The sequence below is a fragment of the Lycium ferocissimum genome, chromosome 9 (genome assembly GCF_029784015.1).
Source record: "Lycium ferocissimum isolate CSIRO_LF1 chromosome 9, AGI_CSIRO_Lferr_CH_V1, whole genome shotgun sequence".
NCBI lineage: Eukaryota > Viridiplantae > Streptophyta > Magnoliopsida > Solanales > Solanaceae > Lycium > Lycium ferocissimum.
In genome coordinates, this window is record NC_081350.1 from 26,778,596 (window position 1) to 26,803,008 (window position 24,413).

At 31.4% G+C, this 24,413-nt stretch overlaps 1 protein-coding gene and 1 pseudogene across 2 annotated transcripts; one reads left to right on the forward strand and one right to left on the reverse strand.

Moving 5' to 3' along the window:
- Positions 1–2,324: 2,324 nt before the first annotated feature.
- LOC132030062 (large ribosomal subunit protein eL13y-like) lies at positions 2,325–4,739 on the reverse strand (annotated as a pseudogene).
- An 11,547-nt stretch (positions 4,740–16,286) lies between these two features.
- Positions 16,287–22,734, forward strand: LOC132030056 (probable polyamine transporter At1g31830). 2 transcript variants are annotated; one of them, XM_059419528.1, is made up of 2 exons: positions 16,287–16,358; positions 20,799–22,734. In XM_059419528.1, the coding sequence occupies exon 2, from the start codon at positions 20,838–20,840 to the stop codon at positions 22,242–22,244; it is 1,407 nt and encodes a 468-aa protein (XP_059275511.1). In that variant the 5' UTR covers positions 16,287–16,358; positions 20,799–20,837; the 3' UTR covers positions 22,245–22,734. The 2 variants fall into 2 exon arrangements, with proteins under 2 accessions (XP_059275511.1, XP_059275510.1); XM_059419527.1 differs by lacking the exon at positions 16,287–16,358 and adding an exon at positions 20,082–20,455.
- Positions 22,735–24,413: the final 1,679 nt, after the last annotated feature.

A 24,413-nucleotide genomic window follows, 5' to 3' on the forward strand; every position in this document is an offset into this window, starting at 1 on the left:
TTAATACGTGAGTAAGCATTAGGTTTTCTCTTCTAATGAGAAAAGGTTGTACTTTGTGACCTGATCTAAGTTGCTCAGACTCGGTTGCGAATATCCGATACGGGTATGGATTCGAGTGTCGGATTCGGAAAAATCTAAATTTTAAGATTCGGGGGTGCGGATCGGGGTATGGATACGAGTGCGAGGATTCGGCTAAGAAAATTCAAAATTATAAAAATTAGAACTATAAATGTTCAGAGATATTCTATGAAAAACTTACATGCATATTCTCTATACACGAAGGAGAAAAAATGAGACAAAAGTACTATAATATTGAAGATATGTTATTTCCCTTATCTTAAATCTGTTTTATCTTTAATTTGAGAAATCAAAAGCTCAATCTTTCCCCAAATTTGTCGATGGACTCGTGTCAAGTATCCGAACTTGGTTGACCATATCTCGAACGTATCCCGTTCCCGACCCGTGTGGAGACGTGATCGGCACCAAAAACGGAGAGTCCGCGCAACTTAGGACCTGATAAGTACTCTGCTCGGGGGCTAACAATTGCTGCATTATTTTTTGCCTGAAGTCTCTTTCTATGTTATGATAATTTAATGATAGTTATACTTACCTTCATCATTTGTTACATTTACATGTGAATTCATAGAGGAAGCATCCATCATACAAAGCTAGAAGTATTGTAAACCAACGACATTGACAGAGTCAGGAGTTTTGTGAACCAACCTTTGACGTTTGAGATTTTCATGAATCTTTATCCTAAGAATTTTCGTTCGAATCAAGCAGTTGAAGAGTAGTTACTTGTAAACCTGTCATCCCTTTTTCATATTTGTGCGCATTTTGTATTTAATTTGATTCTCTTATTAATCATGTGAAAAATTCAAGGATAAATCGGTTTTGTTCTTTATAACAATATTATTGGAGCTCTCATGGGTATTTCCATGGTGATTGTCAACTGCTTTTTCTCTCTTAATCAGTATTTTTTGGTACATTATTTCAAATTTCCCCCCTTAGCTTCTGAATTTCTCTTCTGGGTGTGGAATAGTGAGATTGATCACTCTCTCCCTTGCTATTTATCGCATTTCTAAAATGTGCGATACCAACAGAATGGAAGGCACCAACTCAAGAAATAATATTGAAGTTCGTGACTAATTACAGTATTATTTTTCGATAAGTGGTGACTGAATAAATTCTATCGGTGTTTCTCTTTTTTCATCTGATTGAAAATTTTATATCGACTAAATTTATAAAGATACTACTACTATTTAATTAATTGATGCGAAAATTTTACTGGTTCTTAAAGAGGATTAGACTGATTGATAACTTCACTGACATCTGATCAAAGATTGAAACTGCAACCACAAGCCACCGAACCAGCACAAAGCAGTAACTAACAATCACAATTTGGAAGATACTTCCACGAGCTACATATCAAAGCATGCAGACACAACAGAGAAATAGGACTTGCGCTAATCAAAAGATTTGCATGATCTCACAAACAAAGCAAAATCCTTAAACATATGGAATAATATTATCATTAAGGTTAAACATAAAATGCTCAAGGCAAATTTAGGATTACAGGTTATTAATTCCTAATATTGTACGTAATATTCTAATACCAAACATGAAGAAAGTTGTACATATTTGATGTAAACACCAGTGCAGATAAGTTTTTTGCAGGGGGACCAACTAACATACATCAATGGCATATCACTCTAATTATGTGTCTTGGCGCATCAGTAGCACCTTCTGATCAAATGTGTGCAGCTCGATGATCGAGACATGACCCTAAATGTAGAAAACTTTCTTGCTGTTGTTACCACTAAATCAATTGCATCAATTAGACACATGATGCTTTATCACATTTCAATTCTTCTATTCGATCATATTTGGCTTTAACTTTCCATTTGTGGCAGGTGAAGGCGCTTTTTTCATGGATCATATGGTAGAAGTTGAGTAGAAACAGAAACATGAAAGTAAGAGATGAAAATAACAAAAATATCAATCCTTCTTAGTTGTTATAGCACGAGAACGGTGTGGTAAAATTATGGGCTAGTCAGTCATAAATGCTTGATAACCACAATAGGCTTCCTTTGTATATCATCTCTTTGCCAATCCAATTAGGGATTAGCCTGATTGATAATAACATCACTGACATCTGTTCATTACTGAAGGATTGAAATTGCAACCATAAGCCACCGAACTAGCACATAGCAGTAACTAGCAATCACAACTTGGAAAACCGACACATCCGCTGAGGTAGGTGTCAAAGCATGCAGACACAACAGAGAAATAGGACTTACGCTAATCAAAAGATTTGCATGATCTCACAAACAAAACAAAATCCTTGAATAACATGAAAAACATAAGTTCCTCAAAATGATTGTATGAATAAACCTTCATCACAAGGTCTACTAGAAAGTTGATAATGCTTAACAGACTACAGAACAACTCTAAATTGCTCACTTCTTCTCATCCTTTGCAGCTTCATCTGCCCTCTTCTGCCTCACTCCAACATGTCGGGCATTTGTACGCTCAATTCGCAGCTTGCCATAGGCATTGAATGATTTCATCTCATCTGTGACCTTCACAAGTTCAACAGCTGGCTGCTCCCTAGTAATAGGCATGTATGAACCCTGGACCTGGGTGGCAGTAGCAAGCTCCTCTGCACTAGAATCACCAGCCTGGAAAAGAGAGTAGTTTAAGGTAAATTTAAGGCATGAAGTGTTTAGATAGCAAAACAGGAACACTATCAGGGCAAAGGACAAGAAATTTTTGAATTTACCTTGACCGTAGTTTAAGGTAAATTTAAGGCTTGACCACTTCTTGGCAAGAAATTTTTGAATTTACGCCTTGGGCCTTGGGAAGATAACTAGCTTAGCCTTGTAAGTCTTCAGCCTCTGGACGTTGGTTTGTAGACCTTCCAAGGATCTGTTCCTGCGACGATGATCAACAGCAATGCCAATGGTTGGTGCTAGTTTTTTGGGAATACCAGCTGCCTGAAAATCAAAGTTACTTATTATTGGAGAAATCTAACATACAAGCGCATCGAAATAATAGGCAGTTTAAATAAAAGTATCTGTAAAGAAAGGATCGTGACCCAGGCAGTGGCGGAGCCACATGTGCTTAAGGGGTGTCACCCCTTCATCAGAAAATTGCACTGTGTAGTTAGGTGAAAACATTTTTTATGTATATATATTACATATTGACACCTCTCGACTTATTCGTGGATTTATTTTTTTATAATTTGACACCCCTTAATAAAAATTCTGGCTCTGCCACTGGACCCAGGTACTCTTAACAGAAAAATAATTTACTTCTGTAAAAATGGATTGGTTACTTGGGGGTGGTGAACAGGAAGGCCAGCAAGTTATCTAGTAAATGACATACAAGTAACTAGAATCTCACCTTCAGTTCTTCAAGCGAAAATCCTCTGCCAGCACGGACTTTCATGTTGTATTTTAGTGTTTGTCCATGAACAATGGGTCGGAGAGATCCAGCAGTTGGCCTAGGGAAGATCTTCACAGCCTTCTGCTGCCTAGCTGTTGACAATATTAAAAGAGAGGTAGAAAAAAGTCAGTACTGTTCAACCAAAATTTAATTGCACTAAGAAAAGTACCATGACAGTAGTCGAACAAGCAGGTAGCTTACCATTGCGTCTCCTTGTTTTCCTAGCAGGCTGATTGAACCATGTCTTTACATAGTTCTGCCAATGCTTCTTGAAGTGACCATTGGGAATAACGTTGTTGTGCTTCATGTCTTACCTGAAATTTTACAAAAAAATAGCACATCTCAAGCAAATGTCCATCACAAAAATAGCTACTTTCCTGACCTAAATAGCATAGAACTCATAGTTCTCTTTCAATTTGGTACGTTTGCAGACTTTGATTTTTCATTGTTCAGAGAAATTTCAATTTCAATCGAATGTTAATATATCCAGCACAGGCAAGCCAAAGAAACTAATAAAAACTATCAATCCCATACACAAGCTATAGATGTGCAAGTGTAAATACTAAACCACATGTTCTTTGTCCTCACAATACACTATTCATCTTGTACTAAAGTCTCTTTCACAAGTTTAGGTAGTCAAGGATAATGAGTTTAAATTATTTTTGATACTTTCTTAATGAAATGCACCAAGTTCAGTTTGGAAAAATACTTCACACCCTTTTAATCACACTAGTTAACTGTTACCAAGAATTGAGTATACATACACAATCAACTAGCTGTTTCTAGTTTTAAAAAAAACATTTTTAATAGCAAAAACTAGCCAACAACAAGAAAATAAAGCGCCCCAAACCAACCAAACTAAAAACTATATTGTTAGATTACAAAAAAAGTAAATATCAAATTTATCACAACTTCAGGTCACATGAAAGACTTAACTAGGTTTTCGAAAACTAGATAAATGCAAATCAGGTACATTAGGCAGTATAACTAATAAACAAAAAAGATTAAAAATTATCAGTTAAACATTTTCAGAAAAGATGTAGGTGTATCGATACAAACAAACATTTTTCAAATCAAACTAATTTGCATATACAAATTCAATAACACATAGCACATACAACTAACATAAACAAGATGGACAATGAAGAAATATTATTATTCATAAAGATTAAAATTGAAAGAGTGAAACATACCTGGGGGGAAGATTGGGGGCTAGGGTTCTGGAGGCAATGGAAGAACAAGGCAAAGCAAAAGCTTTCTACTTCAGTTTTATAATGCTCAACGAAAAACCCTAGGTTTTAAAAGGCCTAACTATGGATTCCGAATGGGCTTTTTTATTGGGCCAGTGCACTCTGTTTCTTTACTTTTTTACAAAGTCAGTTCACTCTATTGTCTTAGTAATGCCAAAAATTGTAAAGGGGAATTTTCACAAATGACTATACTTTTGTTGAGGGTGGGGGGTTGCTAATTACATTTCGGAGCTACAGTAACATGTATTCAAATTCGACTGTATTTATATATATATATATATATATATATATATATTATATATATATTATATACATTCATACTACTTTTATTCAACTTATATTTAAATTTCGGTTGTATTCAAAGAGCATAAGTGCAAAAAAAAATATAGGGATAAGTATTCAAATTTACTATATTTATTCTATACAAAAAAATATCCTTCAAAATAGAGGCGAAAAATACATAAAGAAACACTAAATTTTACACTAAAAAAATAACGAATACACTAAAATACATTCATATCTGAGATATAAGAAAGAGGGAAAAAGACACAAATGGCCACTGGCCCAAAATAAACCCACGTCCTGGCCCAAGTTTTCCCAAACCCAAAAAGTAGCCCCTAAATAATTCTCATCTGGTATGTAGCAAGCCTTTTGTGGCGACTAAAAGTCGCCGCAAAAGATTTAAAAAGTCTCCACTAATTTAAATTCGGTATTCAAAGAGCATAAGTGCAAAAAAAATATAATAAGTATTCAAGCGCTTTTTAAAAAAAAAAAGTCAGACTTTTAGTGGCGATTAAAAATCGCCACTAAAGGCCTGATATAGAAAAATCAGGCTTTTTAGTGGCAACTAAAAAAGTCACCACTAAATGTTAAATATTCCAAAACATGCATAATATGTGTATATTTAGTAAGCAATATTCCAAAAAACTTTGAGGCAATTTTGGTATATAATATGTATCATTTGTGTATAAAAATATATATCAGTACCTATCTATAATGTATAGAAACTGTATAAAATATGAATCACTAAGGTGTGTATCATTTTTGTATATAATATGTATCATTTGTGTATATAATGTGTATTATAGAATAGAAAATTGTATCATTTTTGTATATAATATGTATCATTTTTGTATAGAAAGTGTATATATAATTCCAGGATGTGTATATAAACTGTATCAGTCTTGTATAGAAAGTGTATCATAAGTATAAAAAATGTATCATAGAAATCGTATCATTGTGGTATATAATATGTATCACTATTGTATATGTAAAAAAAAATACATCATATCATTATTGTATAATATGTGTATAATAAATGTATAATTAACGTATAATTTATGTATAATAAATGTATAATTAATTTCAAAGATATGTATATAAACTGTATCATTCTTGTATATAAAGTATATATGTATATAAACTATATCAATCTTGTATATAAAGTGTATATATAATTCCAGTATATGTATATAAACTGTATCATTCTTGTATATACTACTAAATATACACATGTTATACATATTTTGGGATATTTCTTACTAAATATATACATATTATAATGTTTTGGGATATTTAACCTTTAGTGGCGACTTTTTTTAATTGCCACTAAAAAGCTTGATTTTTTTTGTAGCAAGCCTTTAGTGGCAACAAAAAGTCTGACTTTTTTTAAAAAAAAAAAGCGCTTGGGCTGTTGGGCCGGCCAGCGCTTGGCATTATTTTGGGTCGGCCGGCCATTTTTTGGCATTATTTTGGGCCGAGCGGACTCCTGGGGGTATTAGGCCCAAATATTGGCCAAATGTGGCATTACTTTGGGCCATTGGACACACAGTGTCCTGTTCCCTAAGAAATAAGATACGCTCAGATCTGATATATAAGAAATAAAATACGTCGGAGATCGTCGGATCCACTGGAAGTCACCGGAGATCACCGTAGTCCGCTGAAAGTTACCGAAAATCGATATTTTGGTCAGATCTGGGCCTTACAAGACTACTCCTTTTCTAGTCGGTGTGTGGCGACAGTTCGAACTCGCCGGAGAAGATGGAGAGGGAGACAGAAGGGTTACCTTGTGTAATTGAAAGAGGAGATGGGCGAGAGAGAAGGAGAGATAAAGTGAGGGAAGAGAGCAGAGACGAGGAGAGAGTTACCGCATTAGTTACCTTGTGTAATTGAAATACAACATTTAGCTACCAGATGTAATTAAAATAAAGTGTAGTCACTAAATGTAAATACCACTTATATGTTCTCTACCCCAAGTAAATTTCCCAACTGTAAATTTGTATGTAGAAATTGCACGGTTTCCTTCAAATGGGCTGATCTTTAACTTTTACCCTTTAAAATCGAACTTATATTTAGAAGGGAAAAAATTCTATAAGGGCGCGGGATATAACTTACATATATGATAAGAAAATATAAACTTATGCTCCGCGAAAAAAATTGTTTGCTTTGAAGGACAAAATTAAAGACCAACACAAACTAGGGACATAATTGAAAATGACACAATCTGTATCTGAACTCATAATATGTTAATCGGCCCAGTCCACGGTATTGGAGAGGACCAGCCCATAAGAGTTCAATTGGGTTTTGACTCCTTTATTGGGAGTAAAGTTAACAAAACAGGCGCTTTTAGGATCCTTACTTAAAGAAATATCCGAAACTTACAAAGTATTTATTTAGCCGTAATCTTTTGTAATCGGGATATTTAGAAAGAACAGGTTGTTCCAGCTCAATACCGTCTAAGAATTTTTTACTAGTGCATGGAAACAGGTTCGCTGACAATTTACGTACAATATTTTTTATTTTGTCAGGAGAGTCCTCCGTCCCAAATGAATTGGCTTATTCGAAAAATGCCTTGTTCTTTACAAGATTTATTAGACAATTCCGAATCCACTTTATTTACGAACAAGGATGCTAAATGTGGATTATACCAAGCAAATTACTTATCTATTATTCAAATAACTTGAGTTTCGATAACTATAAAAAGAACTTTCTAGTTCATTTAAAAAAGAATGATCGTTGAATTGTACCTAGCGTTTGTCGTGGGCACGATAATTAGTGTACCAGAGGTGCATATTCCCATCCAAATTAAACTAGAAGAAAGGAGACACGGTCTTTTATGACTATTGCTTATGTTGAGCATAAAGCGGTTCATAGCCCTCTTCTTGACCTTTGAATCCAAAAGTACTAGCAGAGGATCAAGAAACTACTCGACCCACGTCTAGGATTCGACCTGCATCATGGATTCATTTACATAGTAGTGATAGTTTTGTTTCTTTCTCCGTCTTTGGACCTGATTGGCATGTTCTATCATAAGCAGTTAAGCACCTCCATATTCCGTTGTCTAATTCTACAAGATCAAACCTATGGGACTTAAGGAATGATATAAAAAAAAGACTCAACAATTACACCTACTTGTTCATACTTCAACATCCGTTATCTAAGTTGAAATCGGAGATATAAATTTTCTTAATACAAAATGTCGAGTTTGAAGTTGGATTATGTCAAATCCAACTTTAAAACTACATTTGAATTTGAACTTTCGCTTTTCAAACTTTATATAGGCTTTGGTAGAGCCTAACTTTAGATTCAAAGGTCCGAAGAAGCAACAACAGTAGCAAAAAGAAGTTCAAATCGAATTTTGTCAATACTGGCTAAAATTGAACATATTTTAAGTAGGGGTGGCACAAACAGCTACATGCTCTTGGCGTCATTTTCCTACATTTATTAGACTAGTAGCTTGTTTGGCCAAGCTTTTGAAAGACAAATACACTTTTTATAATATATATATATATATATATATATATATATATATATATATATATATATATATATATTTTAAATTTTAACTAGGTAAAAACTAAATAAGGTCTTTCACAAAAGAAAAATCCTTTCTCTATTAATGATATTAGTCGCAAAATAAACTTTAATACCATCTTTTTCGTAATTTGACACTAAAAAACACTTTTTGAAAAGCTAACCAACAAAATTTGTTCAGAAAAACATTTCTTAAATAAATTGGCCAAACATAAAGTGCTTCTTTCCAAAAGTACTTCTATAAAAAGCTATTTTGACAAAAAAAAAATAAAAAAAAATCAAAATAAGCCATTTTTATAAACTTGAGCAAACAGGTTCTAAAATTTAAAACTAGAGAGACTGAGTTGCTAGTTTCAATATGAACCGATCAAGCACGAAGCAACCCACATCCAAGACATATCCCATTTGCACTTTTGGCCCTATTTTGTGCTGGTCTTTAATTTCTGTCTCTCAAATGGAACTCATGCCTCGTTGAGGGATCTGGTACAACTGTACAAGTTGTGTCGAATTCCTTAAAAAACATATGTCCCGCTAGACAAAAGTTCCATTTGAGGGATAAAAATTAAAGACCAGCCCATTTGAAGGAAAACCGTGCAATTTCTTCTCGCTAAAATAATTGCCAAATTTTACATTAGCACTTCCGCCAAAATAAAATTGAAGGTGAAATTAATTAAAAAGTGATGAACTATATGTTTGAAGAAAAAAGAAGACCAATAACTCATATTTCTTGTAGTTAATATGACGAAATGGTTTCGGAAAAGTAATTGAGTACAGCAGTAAAGGTTTATTCTTAATTTCTTAACACATACAAAAAAAAAAAAAATTGATTTGTTATAAGTCAATGATTTTGGTTATTATAATGGAGAACATAACACTCTATTGGATTGTACATTTCTTTTTCTTTTTTTCTTCGCTGGTGAATGTTGGAATTCAATTTTCAAAAGTTGTGTTTGGTTTTGTCTCCGGAAAAACAACCTCTGTAGTGGCATTCGGATTTTAATGATTTGTAATTTTGTTTTCTGGCAAAACATTTTCAATCAATTAATTGTTTGTACGTACATAATTTATTGAGGATTGATAGATGTTTGAAATTATATCAATATCTCAAGATAAGTAGAGGACCCAATGTTTACTTGACGGTACTAGAGGTTAGATTTATGATGTGACTAGTTATAGTGACTAATTAAATTGATATTTTGCGCAGCCTAAAGTAATTTTATATGTGAACAGAATCAAATGGTTAGCAAGTCCAATTCAATTGAATTGCCACATGCAATGGCAATCCTTAATTAGGAAAAATACAATACAATAAAGTAGAGATCCAAGCCATTTAAAAGATTAACCAACTGAGAAAAGCAATATAGATTACAGATAAGGTAGAAATAGTGATTTGCATTTGATTAAACGAGATTTGACATGAGATAGTTGGCAACTAGTAAGATACTACTCCAATTATTTAGAGGGTTATCAAATGGGAAAAATTATTTGGTCAAAAAGTAGAAATAACAACCACTTGTCATATTTCAGCCATGTTTATGAAAAATAGTCAAAAATCACTATCATAGAGTTTCAAATAACAGTTGGAACCCCATGTAGTGTACTGAAGTCTTACATGTAAAATTTGAAACTCATGATAGTACTTATTCTTCAATTATCGGACTGAAAAATGTCTATTTTGTGAATATTACATAGTGAAAGATAGATAAGCCCAATTTTTATTTTTATTTTAATAAAAGGGTTTAGGAGTTAGCTTAAAGGTGAAAAGCGAGTCAAATTATCCACTGAATCAAACCCCATTACTTTTATGTTAACCTATAATTATCTTCGTCATCATGTACGTTCAATGTTATTATTATTGTTGTTACTTTGATACAACTCAAGTTAATTTGTAAGCAGCCAATATCAGTAGTTTCAAGGTCCACCAAGAACATAGAGGCTTTATTTTAGATTAGTAGTCCACATGAGCTCTACATCCAATTTTTTATGTTTGGTTGTTCAAAATATTTTAAAAAATATCTGTATTAAGAAATAATATTAAAAAAAAATTGAAAAATACCTTTTCCAAAGGAGAACAGATAAAACAAACTTCATAAGTAGCATTTCAAACTTATTATCTCCTCCACGACATCCCGACCTCCCACTCCTCACCCTACCTCCACCTTCATAGTGTTTTTCGAGATTATATATAAATGCTCTAAGATTTTATTTTCTTTACTTACTAGACACTAAAAAATAAATAAGAAAATCACTTATTTTCCAAAAAAAGCTTTTTCAGAAGATATTTCCCATGAAAACTATTTTCCTTCCTACCAAACACACCCTTAAAGTCCATTTTACATGAAATGAAAAGAACAAAACTAAAGGAAAAATATTCCCAACTTACGGTACGGTGTTACATTATATTATATTAACTTAACATAGTATAGTTATATAATAGGGTAAAGAGTATTTTTGGTCCCTCGGCTATTGGTAAATTCTAATTTTAGTTCTTATGATATCTAACTAATTAAGCACATTTAATCTTCAATCACTTAAAATGTGTACTTTTGATCTCTTTGCATATGAATATTTGTAAAAATTTTAGACCTATAATTAACAGTTCCACCGTTTAGTTATCCATGAGTTATATAAGCTTGTATTGTTACTCTATTTTTGAGGGTAATATATACACTTCCAAGAATAGTTTAAATAACATATTTCCTAAAAGAGACCAAAATCACACATTGTAATTCATTGAAAGATAGATGTGTTGAGTCATATATCACAAGGACCGAAATAAAAAATTTCAATAGTTGAGGGACCAAAAATGCAATTTTCCCTATGTAATAAGGTGATAATATAAATAAATTAATCATAATTTTGATAATTAATCTATTTATTTGGTGTAAATATTGAGTAACATTAAATTATTTGTATCAAAATATTTGAGACATGTCTAACCAAGGAAAAAAAGAGAGAAAATACAAATGCCGAAAGGCAGAATATATTATGTTAGTTCAAAAGAAGGGGGCTCCAAATTAACACTCATTACTAGAATTGCTATAGATCTCCAAAATCTTCAATTCTTCTTCTTCTTATGTTGTCGTCTAACTTTTGGACAAAATTATACTCATATAGTTTTTTTTTCTCCAAAGGTATTTGGTCGTTATAGATTATGCGTGGGATCTTTAAAAAGCATTAAAATAAAGTCAAGCGTGCAATGCATGAAATAACTAACTCTAAAGTGAATGTCTTTGTCCCACCTCAATTCTTTCGGGTTAAAATTCACAAATAATCATTCATTTTGCAGTTTTTATAGTTAATTTTTTTATTTTGTCATGAAGTTTCAAAGTCAACATATGAAACTTTAGCATATAATATTAAAATTTCATTTGTAAAATTTGAAATTTCATAGCTATTTTTCAAATACTTATTCAAAAAATAACCAGTAGGCATTATTTCTACACTTGTTCTTCGGCCAACAATAGATAAACCGAATACAGTGACTGAAATGTAGGAAATGTCCAATTAGTTAGCCATGAAAATGGTCAAGAGGTTATTGGGTTTCTTTTTTTTTTTTACGAATTCTGACTGTTAATTATTGAATAATCTTTTTTTAAGACATAAAAAAGAAATAGTTAAAGATAAATTTAACATTACTTTTTCCCTATAAATCAACCTTCTTTAGTGAGTTTAAGTTGTCATAATATTCCTCTAAGTCTTCTTTCAACTCTATAAAACTCGATTTGATTACGTAATTGCACTTCTTCAAGTTTTGTATTTGTTCTACGTTTGTAAAAACATTCCACTCTTTCTATTCTTTAAAAAAGGAAAATATGATCTAATTATATATTATTTCAATTATCAAATGGTCTTGATGTTATATAATTATATTTTCTTAAATCATCCCAATACCAATTTTAAACCAACAAATGGGGGCACAAATAGAAAGCACAAGTGTGTATATAACCACAACTTTAGCGTGACATATGTGCCACTTCTCCTTGCAATATTTTCACATTTGCCATATATTTACATTGATTATATTCTGTAGTAGTGGATAAGTATTATTTTCGAAAGAAAAAAAGACATAAGCTCCTATGAGATATCACATAAAGTTTCTAAGTTATGATTTACTTTAATTATATGGCGGAAGTATATATTGTCATATCCTTTGAACACTAAAGTTTCTAAAGTTCACTACCATTACTTCACTTTAAGAACCCCATAATTAAGTTAATCAAATTAAGTCCTACATTTTGCCTACCAAAGAAAGATCATTTGAAATGAAGAAAACCCAAAGTTTTGTATATGAAATCACGATTAAAAAAAATGGAAAAGGGCCATTCTTTTATTTTCTAGGATATAAAATCAGACTTTATTATGAAAACTTTTTATTGTAAATTAACTTAATATAATAATGTAAAAAACTGACAGAACTTACACTACTTTATCTTATAAGACAAATGTTTTCACATTTTTGAAAGATCCTTTAAAAATCATAACCAGTTCTCTTCACCAACTTTAACTCAAAAATTTGAGTACTTGGTTTGTCTTTTCCTGTGGAATCAAACTAGATGTTACGGCCCAAATGATTTAATAACCTGAATTATAAATGGGAATTGTACATCATTCGGTTTCAATCGAGAAATTGACGAATTCAAATGCTTCACTTTTTGGTTAAGGTTTTCTTTTAAATTGTTTAAATGGGTTTCAGCTTCAAAATTTTCATGAAAGTTATTAGTAGTATTAGTCAATTGAGAAAAAAAAAAAAAAAACTGACGATTATAAGACCAGATTAGCATTTTCTGATTAATAATCACGCCTTTTAGTGGGTGTGAGTTGTACATCATCAGTATATTATGAGTATTAAAATACTGGCTAAAAGCCAACTGGGTTGCTATAGCTAGTAGATTATGTATGTACATGATCACCAATTAGGCTATTTTTTTTTATACGACAAACTTTACCATTCAAGTTTTTCAAAACTGCAAATTCAATTTGGCAGATAAGAAAATCTCATAAATACTTGTCCTTCTCCCACTATAAGTTAATAATAATCAAAAGTAAACTAATATTGTAAAAAATTTGATATATAATTTCAAATTAATAATATTTTAACTTGATTATAAAATCCAGGGGTATATTATTTTCCGTAAAAAAACTGTCCCTTTTTCGTCGTATCTCAAACATGTGATTTTCCTATTTTCACAAAAAAACAGCGTTTTTTCGTTTCCTATTTTTTTATTAATATTATATTAAATTATTCACTGGTTTTTGATGTTTAAATTTATACTTCCATCTCATTAAAAATAAAATGCTCTATTCAATGTTCATTCATTTTTTGATTGAGATATTTTTAATTAAATTTCTTTGTTTAAATATAATTTTCTAAGGCAAGTAAAAAAAGAAATGGATTTTCCATAAACGTACTCTATGCTAAATTAACTGTTAAGTTTGGACATAGACCTACAATGGACAAAAATGGACGGATTGAAGACTATTTTTATTACAAATTATTAAATCATCTGAGAAAATCGCGATTACAATTGAAAGGAGTGTAAAAAACCTCATTCTATTATTTATTATTTTTTAATAACTTTAAGTCAATTACATTCTTTTTTAAAATGTAATTAGATTCTTTTTTTTAATAAAGTGTGAAGTTCTTTGTTTAATTAGTTAAATTTTAAATAATTTTCACCCAATTTTTCATATTTGTAATAAATAAAAAAGTGCAAAAAAAAAGAGCCAAAATTTTAGAGATCCAAAATTGAATCTTTGGTGATAATTGAATGACATAATTGTTTTCCCTGATTTATATATTTTTAAAAATACATGCGTTTTGTTTCCTTATTTTTCAAAAATATTTAAATTTCAAATTATTAATAATTTATACTCATCATAAAATTATTAAAGAGTAAGAAAGAATGATTTGGAAATTAAGAAAAGAATAAAATAAAAAATTATTTGGTTTTTTATTTTCGCATAATCTAATTTCAAAGATGAAAGAAAGAGAGAGAGAGAGGAAAAAAAGTCTGCAAGAAACCTTGCTAGTTTACTTTTGTAATCCTTACAAAAACATATATTATATGAAACTTCTAACAATTATAAATCTGACTTTTCCATTTTAATATGATTTTTTAGATTGTTTAAGTCAATACAACAATTTTATGTAATAATACTTTTCATTGGATAATAAAAGTTGAAGTTCTTTATTTAATTAGTACAGACTCTCAAATTTTTACACCCTATTTAGAAACATTCATCTCTTCAATTTCAGTCCTTTGATTTCAGAATCTCTATCATCAAAAATCCTTTTTTCCATTTATGTTTTTTTAGTTGTTTGATTTCATCTTACTTATTTGTTAATAATTTATTATCTCTACAATTAAATAAAGTAAAGATTTTGGAAAGTGTCACGGGGGATTTTCAAAAGAAACTTGGTAAAACTCTTCAAAGATGAGAGAGAGAGAGAGAGAGGAAAAAAAGTTGTCCTTCGTCCCAAAAAATATATTTATGTATATAAAATATTTATCTTTATTAAAAAGTTATTTTGAAATTTTTTATCTTTTTTAAAATCAATCATTTGTTGATTGCAGATAATTAATACGCTCGTTTGAATAAAATAAAACAGAGATTTTCCCTAAATTTCCTACCAATAAAAGTTTTTCCTTGATTTTTTTTAATCATTGATTTATCATCAAATAATATTGATTTTTTATTTACAACCTATCAAAAATTTTATTTTTTCTTTCTTATTTGAATATATATAAGATCATTTTTATTTTAATAAACTTAATTACCATTTTTTACCTAATTAGTAATAATCATATATATATATATATATATATATATATATATATATATAGGAATATTTTAAGGGGTTTTAAATAAAATTAAAAAAAAGTAAAAAGGTGCATTTAATAATTGACTGGGAAAAGAAAATTATTTATCTTGTTCATCTTAAAATATTTTAAGTAAATGGACATAATATATCAAATATCATGAATTTTTCTAGAATAAAGTTCATTAAATTAGTTTATTTTTATAATCCCAAAAGTGGGTATAGTGCAATAAAATCTAATAATATGAAGAAAAAAACATGATTTGATTACTTAATTGCACTTCTTCGTGACTTGATGGTCATTCCACTCTTCTCTAACTGATCTAATTATATATTCAAATTATCACTGCATTGAATATAATTATATACCCTCCAATCATCCCCACCTTACCCCCACAAATGGGGGCACAAATAGACAAGCATTCAGCTTGCTTGCATGATGGGATTGGTTCAATTTCAGTTCACATAAACATTATTATATTCTAATATCTTATCAAAGAGATACTCCTATGAGATATCACATAAATTATTGAATTTTGGCACATCAGTAATTTTTTGTTTAGTTATGAATGAATTATAAATTATCCAATCAAATTTATAGCAGGCGATTCTTTTATTTTCTAGGATATAAAATCAGACTGATATGAAAACCTATTATTGTAAATTAACTTAATTTATAATGTAATAAACTGACAGAACTTACACTACTTTATCTTATAAGACAAATGTGCCTTTGACCTTATACACTTGTTTTCTTGCATGTCTTTCTCTCACTTCATTTACTTATCTACAAACTCTCCCTAAAACCCCTGCCCTCATCTCTTCAATTTCAGTCCTTTCTTGATCTAGAAACTATCACAAAAAATCCTTTTGATTAATAATTTAATTGATTTATCTCCTAAAAGTTTGTGTGCACAACATCAAAAACTCTTCATTTATTTAGCAGAAAAAAAACTTGTCCTTCTCCCACTAGTGCCAATGGATCAACAACAGTAAACAAATCTCAGAATGGTGATAACAATCAGGTAACTTAGAATATTACTTTTGTTTTTCTTTAAATGGTTAAAAGTTTTGTTTATTGGTATGTTTTGAAAAGTTATTCTTCTTTTTTATGTTCGGTTTATTCATTTGTTGATTGAGTTTATAAGCATGGCGGCTTAATTGAAGGTGTAAAACAGTGATTTTCCCGCAACTCTAGCTAGCTGTTAATTAATGGCAATCCTAATTAATTAAGTAATCAAGTCAAATATTTTTGTCCTCGACGTTACCCAGGAACTTTTTGTAGGTGAAATAACTGACTGGGAAAAAGATAATTATTTATTTGTCAGCTGAGAAAAAAACATGCTAAGAAAAAAATGATTTTTCGGTTCATTAATCACTCTTATTTTTCTTACGTTTCTTTCTTGTTCCTTTCCTCCAAAGAGTTCATGTTACTCCTTGGAGTACTATTTTTTAACTAAAGCTTGTTTAATACTCTCTTCATTCCGCTATAAATGAATTTTTGGCACTTTTTATTGAGAATGTGATTTTTTTTTTTTTATTCAAGATAGAATGCATTTTTAGAAAAATATTTTTTTTAAGGAGTATAATTTGTGTCTCTCCAATCAATTTAAAAAAATATTTGTTAATATTAATATTATAACTAATTGTGATTATTTGATATGATTGTAGACAAGTTAAAGCAATAAAAGAGTGAAATATGTCCGGTAGTTCCCATAACTTTTTTTGCGGAGTTTTCTTTTCTACTACTAACAAAATATGACCGATGTTTGTTTGGTCAAAAGATGTGTTTATTGTTTTTTTTAGAAAAATATTTTTTGGAGTATAATTTGTGTCTCTCCAATCAATTTAAAAAGCATATTTGTTAATATTAAAAAAAAGTCTTTTATTTACTTTTAACTTTTCAAAAGCTTGGCGCAAGCTAATTAACTCGCTTGAATAGTAAACACTTTTTCCTAATAATACTATCAATAAAAGTTTTATGTCATGTTAAAAGATAGTAATTAACTCGTTTAGAATATTGCATTTTCCTCTTGCATTATCAAAAAGGTTTTAGTTCAGGGTGAGACATGTAATTATAATAAAACAGTAAGATATGTGCAAGTATTTTCTTACATTCGTCTAAGGTATTATCTTTAATTTTATTCTTTAATCTTTCTTTAAATTGAGGGTGGGAGTGGGGGTGGTGGCGAATTAATGTGGGGTTTGTATGTTGGGTAATGAAGAAAAAACACTGCACGCCTAGGCTACAATGAGTGCAGTGTATCAGAAAATTCTAAAGACTATTTATCTTTTAAGTGAAAAGTAAATGGACACTTCGAATATCATGACATATTATTGCCGCATGGTTGACTTGGCTTGCGTTGTTAATAATGATGATCAATCTTCACTTTGCGCGTCTATTTTCTCTACAAGAATATTCACTTATTCTTTTCAATTTCTGTGCAATCTAATATTTAATTTATCATAAATAGTACTCTATTACTATTATAATTAACTTATGTAGCCTCGACTATATACAAGATACTTGCTGCTTTATAGTGACACCTTATTCCCTAGACTGAGATAATATTATCATCATTATTCCAAAATATTACTAGTGTATTGTAATCGGTAACTCAGATATATATACTGGATATTATATTATATTGTCTATTAAACGTTTGGTGTAATCATTTGATCTAAAATACTTTGCTATTGATCTATCTTTGTGACATGTTATACTGAAAATTCTCATATAAAACTTTTTGGTTGAAAAGTTAGCTCAAAACCCCGGAATTTCAAATCCAACTTCCAACGGATTTAAATGTAACTTTAGAGTTTAGAATGTAAGGTCCAGTTGATTTCAACAAGAAGTAGGCGCCATTTTCTTTTCCAAAATTTGGCTAGAATTTCAAATGTTTACAGCGAAAAACTAGATTAACAAGGGCGTATATAAGAATGTGAGTTTCATCAATAATTCTTGAACTAATACATAGTTAATTATACACCACAAGATTAAGGAATTTCTAATAAAGGTGGATATATTTCGAAAAAAGAATAAGTTCCTGGGTCAGGTTCCCTTTGTTTGGATTGTTGTTACCCGTTATATCGTATTGTATCGTTATTATAAATACGATGTTTTTTTTTATTGTTACTTAAAATGTATTGTATTGTGTTGTTAAATACGTCGTTCCATAACAATGAAAAACCCTGTTTTATGTAACAACCGATTTGGTGTTATCTCATTGTTATCTAATTTTTCATTCCAATTATGTCCTTACTTAATATTTCATAATCCTATTTTATCTTTTACCCTATATTATTTAACTCCATTATGGATTTTTCTTTTAGTTATTTCGTTACTCTTTTTTTTCTTTTTTTCTTGTTCATTACTACTACTCTGTTATTTGCTAAGTTTCTTGTTCGTTACTACTACTCAGTTATTTGTTCGGTAGACATTAACTTTTACCATGCATCAACATTTTATTTGTCTTTATTAGAATCATGTATATTTTTTAATGAACTTTAACATGAAAACACTGTTATAAAAGAATTTCACATTTTGTGTGTTGATGATTGAGGCAGTAATTTTTGCAAGATTTTTAATTTTTTAGTGAAGTGTAAAAAATATATTTACATGAATTTAACAACTTAATATATTTATAATGCATAATGTGAGACAAAATAGCATAAGAAGTCGTCTTAAATTATTTATTAGTAATTATTGATACATTTAATATTTAGAATAGTTTAGGACATTTTAGTAAACTTTCCAGTTACAATACAATACAATACAATCAATCCGAACAAAAAAAAAATGTTACTCTATTAAACAACAGCATACGATATAATCTATCCAAATATTATATCTACAAAACAAGATAAGACATACATTATGAAACGATGCGTAACAGCAATCCAAACAGGGTGTAAGGCGAGGGGGGGGGGGGGGCAATTGATCCAAGCTCTATGGGCCTAGCATGGCCCAATTAGTTTGGATTGGTCCTAGTCTCCCCAAAATAGGCCGATCCAATCTTTTAGTGGCCAGCAAGCGCACATGCCATGTTTGTTTACACTGAGAAGTTGGAACTCCAACACATATATTGCGCTCTCTCAAGTCAAATTTTTTTTTCTTATCATACTCCCTCTGACCCAATTTATGTGCGACCATTTGATTTGGCATGAAATTTAAGAAAAAAAAAAAAGACTTTTGAAATGTGTGGTCTAAAATAAATCTTATATAAATGTGTAGCTGTAAATCATGTGATAAAGTTAAATTATTTCTAAATATAAAAATGTGACATTCTTTTTGAGACAGACTAAAAAGGAAATGGTGCCACATAAACTGAGACAGAAGGGGGTATGATATTTGATTATTTACTCTCTTTTTTCCCCCCTTAAATTTAGGAACTCTTTGGTATGAAGTAAGAACCCTCATAATTCAACCATATTAAATTTATGTTGTGTAGATATTACTTTTCCCTTGATGCCATCTGGTTTTGATTTTTGACCTATCAATATAACCAACAAAAATTATATTGTAATTGTATAGTTATTGATTACTCTATGGCGCATTTTACACACAATAAATATACAGTTTATTTAAAAAGAAAGAGCTACTTAATTCAAATAATACATAATCCATTAGATTTTCTAATTTAGGAAGGTTCACATGAATCACCATATCCTCATAAACTATTTCAGATGTATATATCTTGTAGAAAATGACCCTGAATATTACTACTCACTTTATTTGGTCCACAACATTAGGCCAATCAGCAACTTTTACATTCATTTATCTAAATTTGTACTCTATTACTTTTTTTTTTCTTTTTCGAATCAATAAGCTATTTTTCAATTTTATCATAAAAATTAGATCTTTGCCTATAGGAAAGGTTTGCCATTAGGCACTTTTATACTACCGAGATGTCAATCTCTTGTTATGCCACGCAACAGAAACTTCACTTGAACATCAATTACTTGCATTTCCACTGAACTGCAATTACTCAGGAGCAACAATACCTTTGATCTATCAAATTCTTTGTGTTCCTCATTTCTGCTTGAAAATTCTTTCACTTTGCATTAGCTTTTGAGGGCTATAAATGTTGGAGCTTCCCAAATTCATTTACCTTTCTTCATGGTCCTATTCTCTTTACCCATTTCTGATTATTTTAATTGTAATACTTGCTATAAATTTTGGATTTTTTATATCTTCCATGTTGACTCAGATCTAATGCACTGACAGTTTTTTCCATTTTTGTTCAAGATTGGATTTTTATTCTTCTATTTGATGCATAGACAAAAAATACGATGACCCATTATGGAATTTTGTGATGATCGATTGTTTTATTGTTGTTTTTGTAATTTAACTGCTTTCTTGTACATACCCATGTTATCATATTGTTAAAAAATGTTTCTTTTTGATGTTTAGTTCCTATAGTCAGCTAGTAAATGATGATTCTTGAACTTGTTAGAAAATGCAGAAATTGAGGGTTTCAGCTCATAGAGAATCTGCAATTCAAATGGGAGAGTACAATGGTGCAGAGTACATAGGGATTAATGAGGTTCCATCTCCTAGACCAAATAATAATGCTAAGAAAGTTTCACTCTTGCCATTAATTTTCCTCATTTTCTATGAGGTTTCTGGTGGTCCTTTTGGTGTTGAGGATACTGTACATGCAGCTGGTCCTCTTTTTGCTCTTCTTGGATTCTTGATTTTCCCATTAATATGGAGTGTCCCTGAGGCACTAATTACAGCTGAAATGGGCACTATGTTCCCTGAAAATGGTGGTTATGTTGTTTGGGTTTCATCTGCTTTAGGCCCATATTGGGGGTTTCAACAAGGTTGGGTGAAATGGCTTAGTGGAGTTATTGACAATGCACTTTATCCTGTTATGTTTCTGGATTACCTTAAATCAGCTATCCCTGCATTAGGTGGTGGGCTTCCTAGAATTTTAGCTGTTTTAGCACTTACTATAGTTCTCACTTACATGAACTATAGAGGTTTAACGATTGTCGGATGGGTTGCTGTCTCGCTTGGTATATTGTCGATTTTACCCTTTGTAGTTATGGGGCTCATTTCGATTCCTAAAATAAGGCCTGGGAGATGGTTAGTGGCAGATGTACATAGTATTGACTGGAACTTGTATCTGAATACTCTCTTTTGGAATCTGAACTATTGGGATTCGATAAGTACTCTTGCTGGAGAAGTACATAACCCGAAAAAGACTCTCCCTAAGGCACTGTTTTATACTGTGATTTTAGTGGTTTTATCGTACTTTTTCCCTTTGTTGATTGGTACCGGAGCTGTTCCCCTTGAACGTGACTTGTGGACCGATGGCTATTTCTCAGACATTGCAAAGATACTTGGTGGAGTTTGGCTTAGATGTTGGATTCAAGGGGCGGCTGCTGTATCAAATATGGGAATGTTTGTAGCTGAAATGAGCAGCGACTCTTTTCAGTTACTTGGTATGGCAGAAAGGGGAATGCTTCCTGAGTTCTTCGCAAAGAGATCTCCTCATGGAACTCCCTTAATTGGGATTCTCTTCTCGGCTTCTGGTGTGATTTTACTTTCATGGATGAGCTTTCAGGAGATAGTAGCGGCAGAAAATTTCTTGTATTGCTTCGGAATGATCTTGGAATTTATAGCATTTGTATGGTTAAGGATTAAGTATCCGAATGCACCACGCCCGTTCAAGATACCCGGGGGAACAATTGGAGCCGTCCTTTTGTGCATACCACCAGCCGTTCTCATCGGTGTTGTATTGGCCTTCTCTACAATCAAAATTCTGATCGTAAGCCTGGCTGCTGTTGCAGTCGGGTTGGTGTTGCAACCATGCATTAAGCTTATCGAGAAGAAGAGATGGCTGAAATTCTCCACTAGTTCTGATCTTCCTGATATCACATCACACGGTCCATTAATTCGTTGATTCTCTAAATGAGTTATGGCATAATACGGTTTAACTATTTCACTTACATAACAGCTATGGCAACTGTGTTCAGTACAGGGTTATCATGGGACCAGAATTGGTTCTCGAGGTTTGGATGATCCTTTTGCCATGTCCTAAGTAGCTACTGTTTCCAGAGCAACTCCAGCAACAGAAGTGGTTCGTCAAAGGTAGGATGACCCGTTCTCTTTAAGGAACTTACGCTAGTTTCTAATCTTGTAGCTGTATCTGCCCTGCTCTTGAGAATACTAAAGTTAAGTAGCGACCGATGATAGTTCAGGGAATTGCTTTAGAAACAGATGGTGATTGGTTTTTCCTGGATTGATTATGTTACTTGTGTGTAATGCATAGTGTGCTAGTAAGACTAATAATTGTAGAGGTGTAAATGAACGCATGTGTTCATAACTGAAACCGGATACTGCTCATGTAAGTTTGTACTCAGGTTATTTATTAAGAAAACGAGTTTGATTCCGCCATCAAGCTTGATTATTAAACAAGTTCATGGTCGAGCTAGATCGACATTTTATGGTTCATAGGAAACTTGAGTAACTTGCTTCTTTTCTGTGTTGTGTATTTTTGGTTAGCAATTTCTGTTTTATATGTAAACTTAGCTAAGAACAAAATAAAATGGAAGCAAATGATTCTATTTAAGTGTTAATAACAACTAGCTGAGTTTAAACTAGTTAACTGTGAGATTTTTAGAAATTTTAATTAGATAAAAAAGGAAAATTTGTTGGATACATCGTAACAAGTAACAACTATGAGGATGCCCCTTCAATTGAGCTCATAATCATCAATAGAGCTACAGAATGATCTATCAGTACCATTAAATTTTGTGGCAATGACATTCCAAAACAACTTAGCATTTCTCTTATTTAAAAAAAAAAAACTCAGCATTTCTGCATCATCATTGCAAATCATACAACGGTAACTCATTACAATTTTCCTTTAATAGAGTAGTTTATTTGAAGGTATCAACGCTCTTTTTTCACTTTTTGACAATTTCGTACTTATTTTAGCTTATTTTGGAGATTTAACTTTAAGATGAGAGAAGATTTCGTATCCTATTAAAATGTGAAGGAAGTTTTCTTTTCCAAAATCAAAAACGGTAGAAGAAGTGGAATTTATTCCAAAAGTCTAAAACAGTTTTCAAAGCTTTTCAGAAAAGTTTTACTAAATTTTAAAGGTGAAGTGACACAGCTGGCCGCTCCGGAAAAAATATTTACAGCCTTTAGCCAATATACATAATATATACATATATTATATATTTGCTGGCTATTTTTTTGGGGTGGACGACTATTTATGTTAATTTCTATTAAGAGGGCAAGTAAGACGCCTGTAATGTCACACAAAACAAATTGAAACATCTCCACAAACTATTAGGGCCGTTCATTCAATATTTTGACGAACTGGGCAGCTTTCGCCAGAGCAATATGCAGTGCCAACAGATGAAGAATAACAATTTAATGACTATTTGGAAGTAAAGGAGAAGTATCAAACTGAATGCATCTGATCTAATAAAACAGAACACACTGGTTGAAAGTAGTTTCTATCATATATTACTCAGTGCATGAAATATATGTGCAAAGGCAAAGTGCAGCACTGAAATAAGTCCTCCAGTCAAAGGGTGAAGAGGCCTTGTTTAATAATCACCAAGCTAATTCCACCCAGGGCAAAGACCAGAAGATGTGATTTACATGTCATCTTCATCCGCTCGTTTCCTATCAACTTGTACCTTTAAAAGTCAGCCTCACAAGATCATAAATGGTCGCGACCTATAATTTTCTACAAATTGAAGATAAAAACAGCATGATCAATACAGAATACATGGATGTATGAACATAAATAGCAAGAAAACCGAGTTAAAGTTCCGAAAAAATCAATGAGGGAGTGCATGTGTGTGCCTTTGTCATTGCAATGGCCAAAACCCCCTGCCATTTACTCATCTAATGGTACAAATGACCAATAAAGTGATATTTACCAGCTCAAAAAGTCTTTACCGATATTTATCTGATATTCCATTTTCAGTTGCCTTTCTGAATTGCAATGCCAGATACCAGTGGGGATCAAGTCTAATAGGCAAAAGAGAACAATTAAAAGTAGCTAGCATCTGAGAGGGTGCTTACTTGGGAACTCAAGCAAAACACCAGA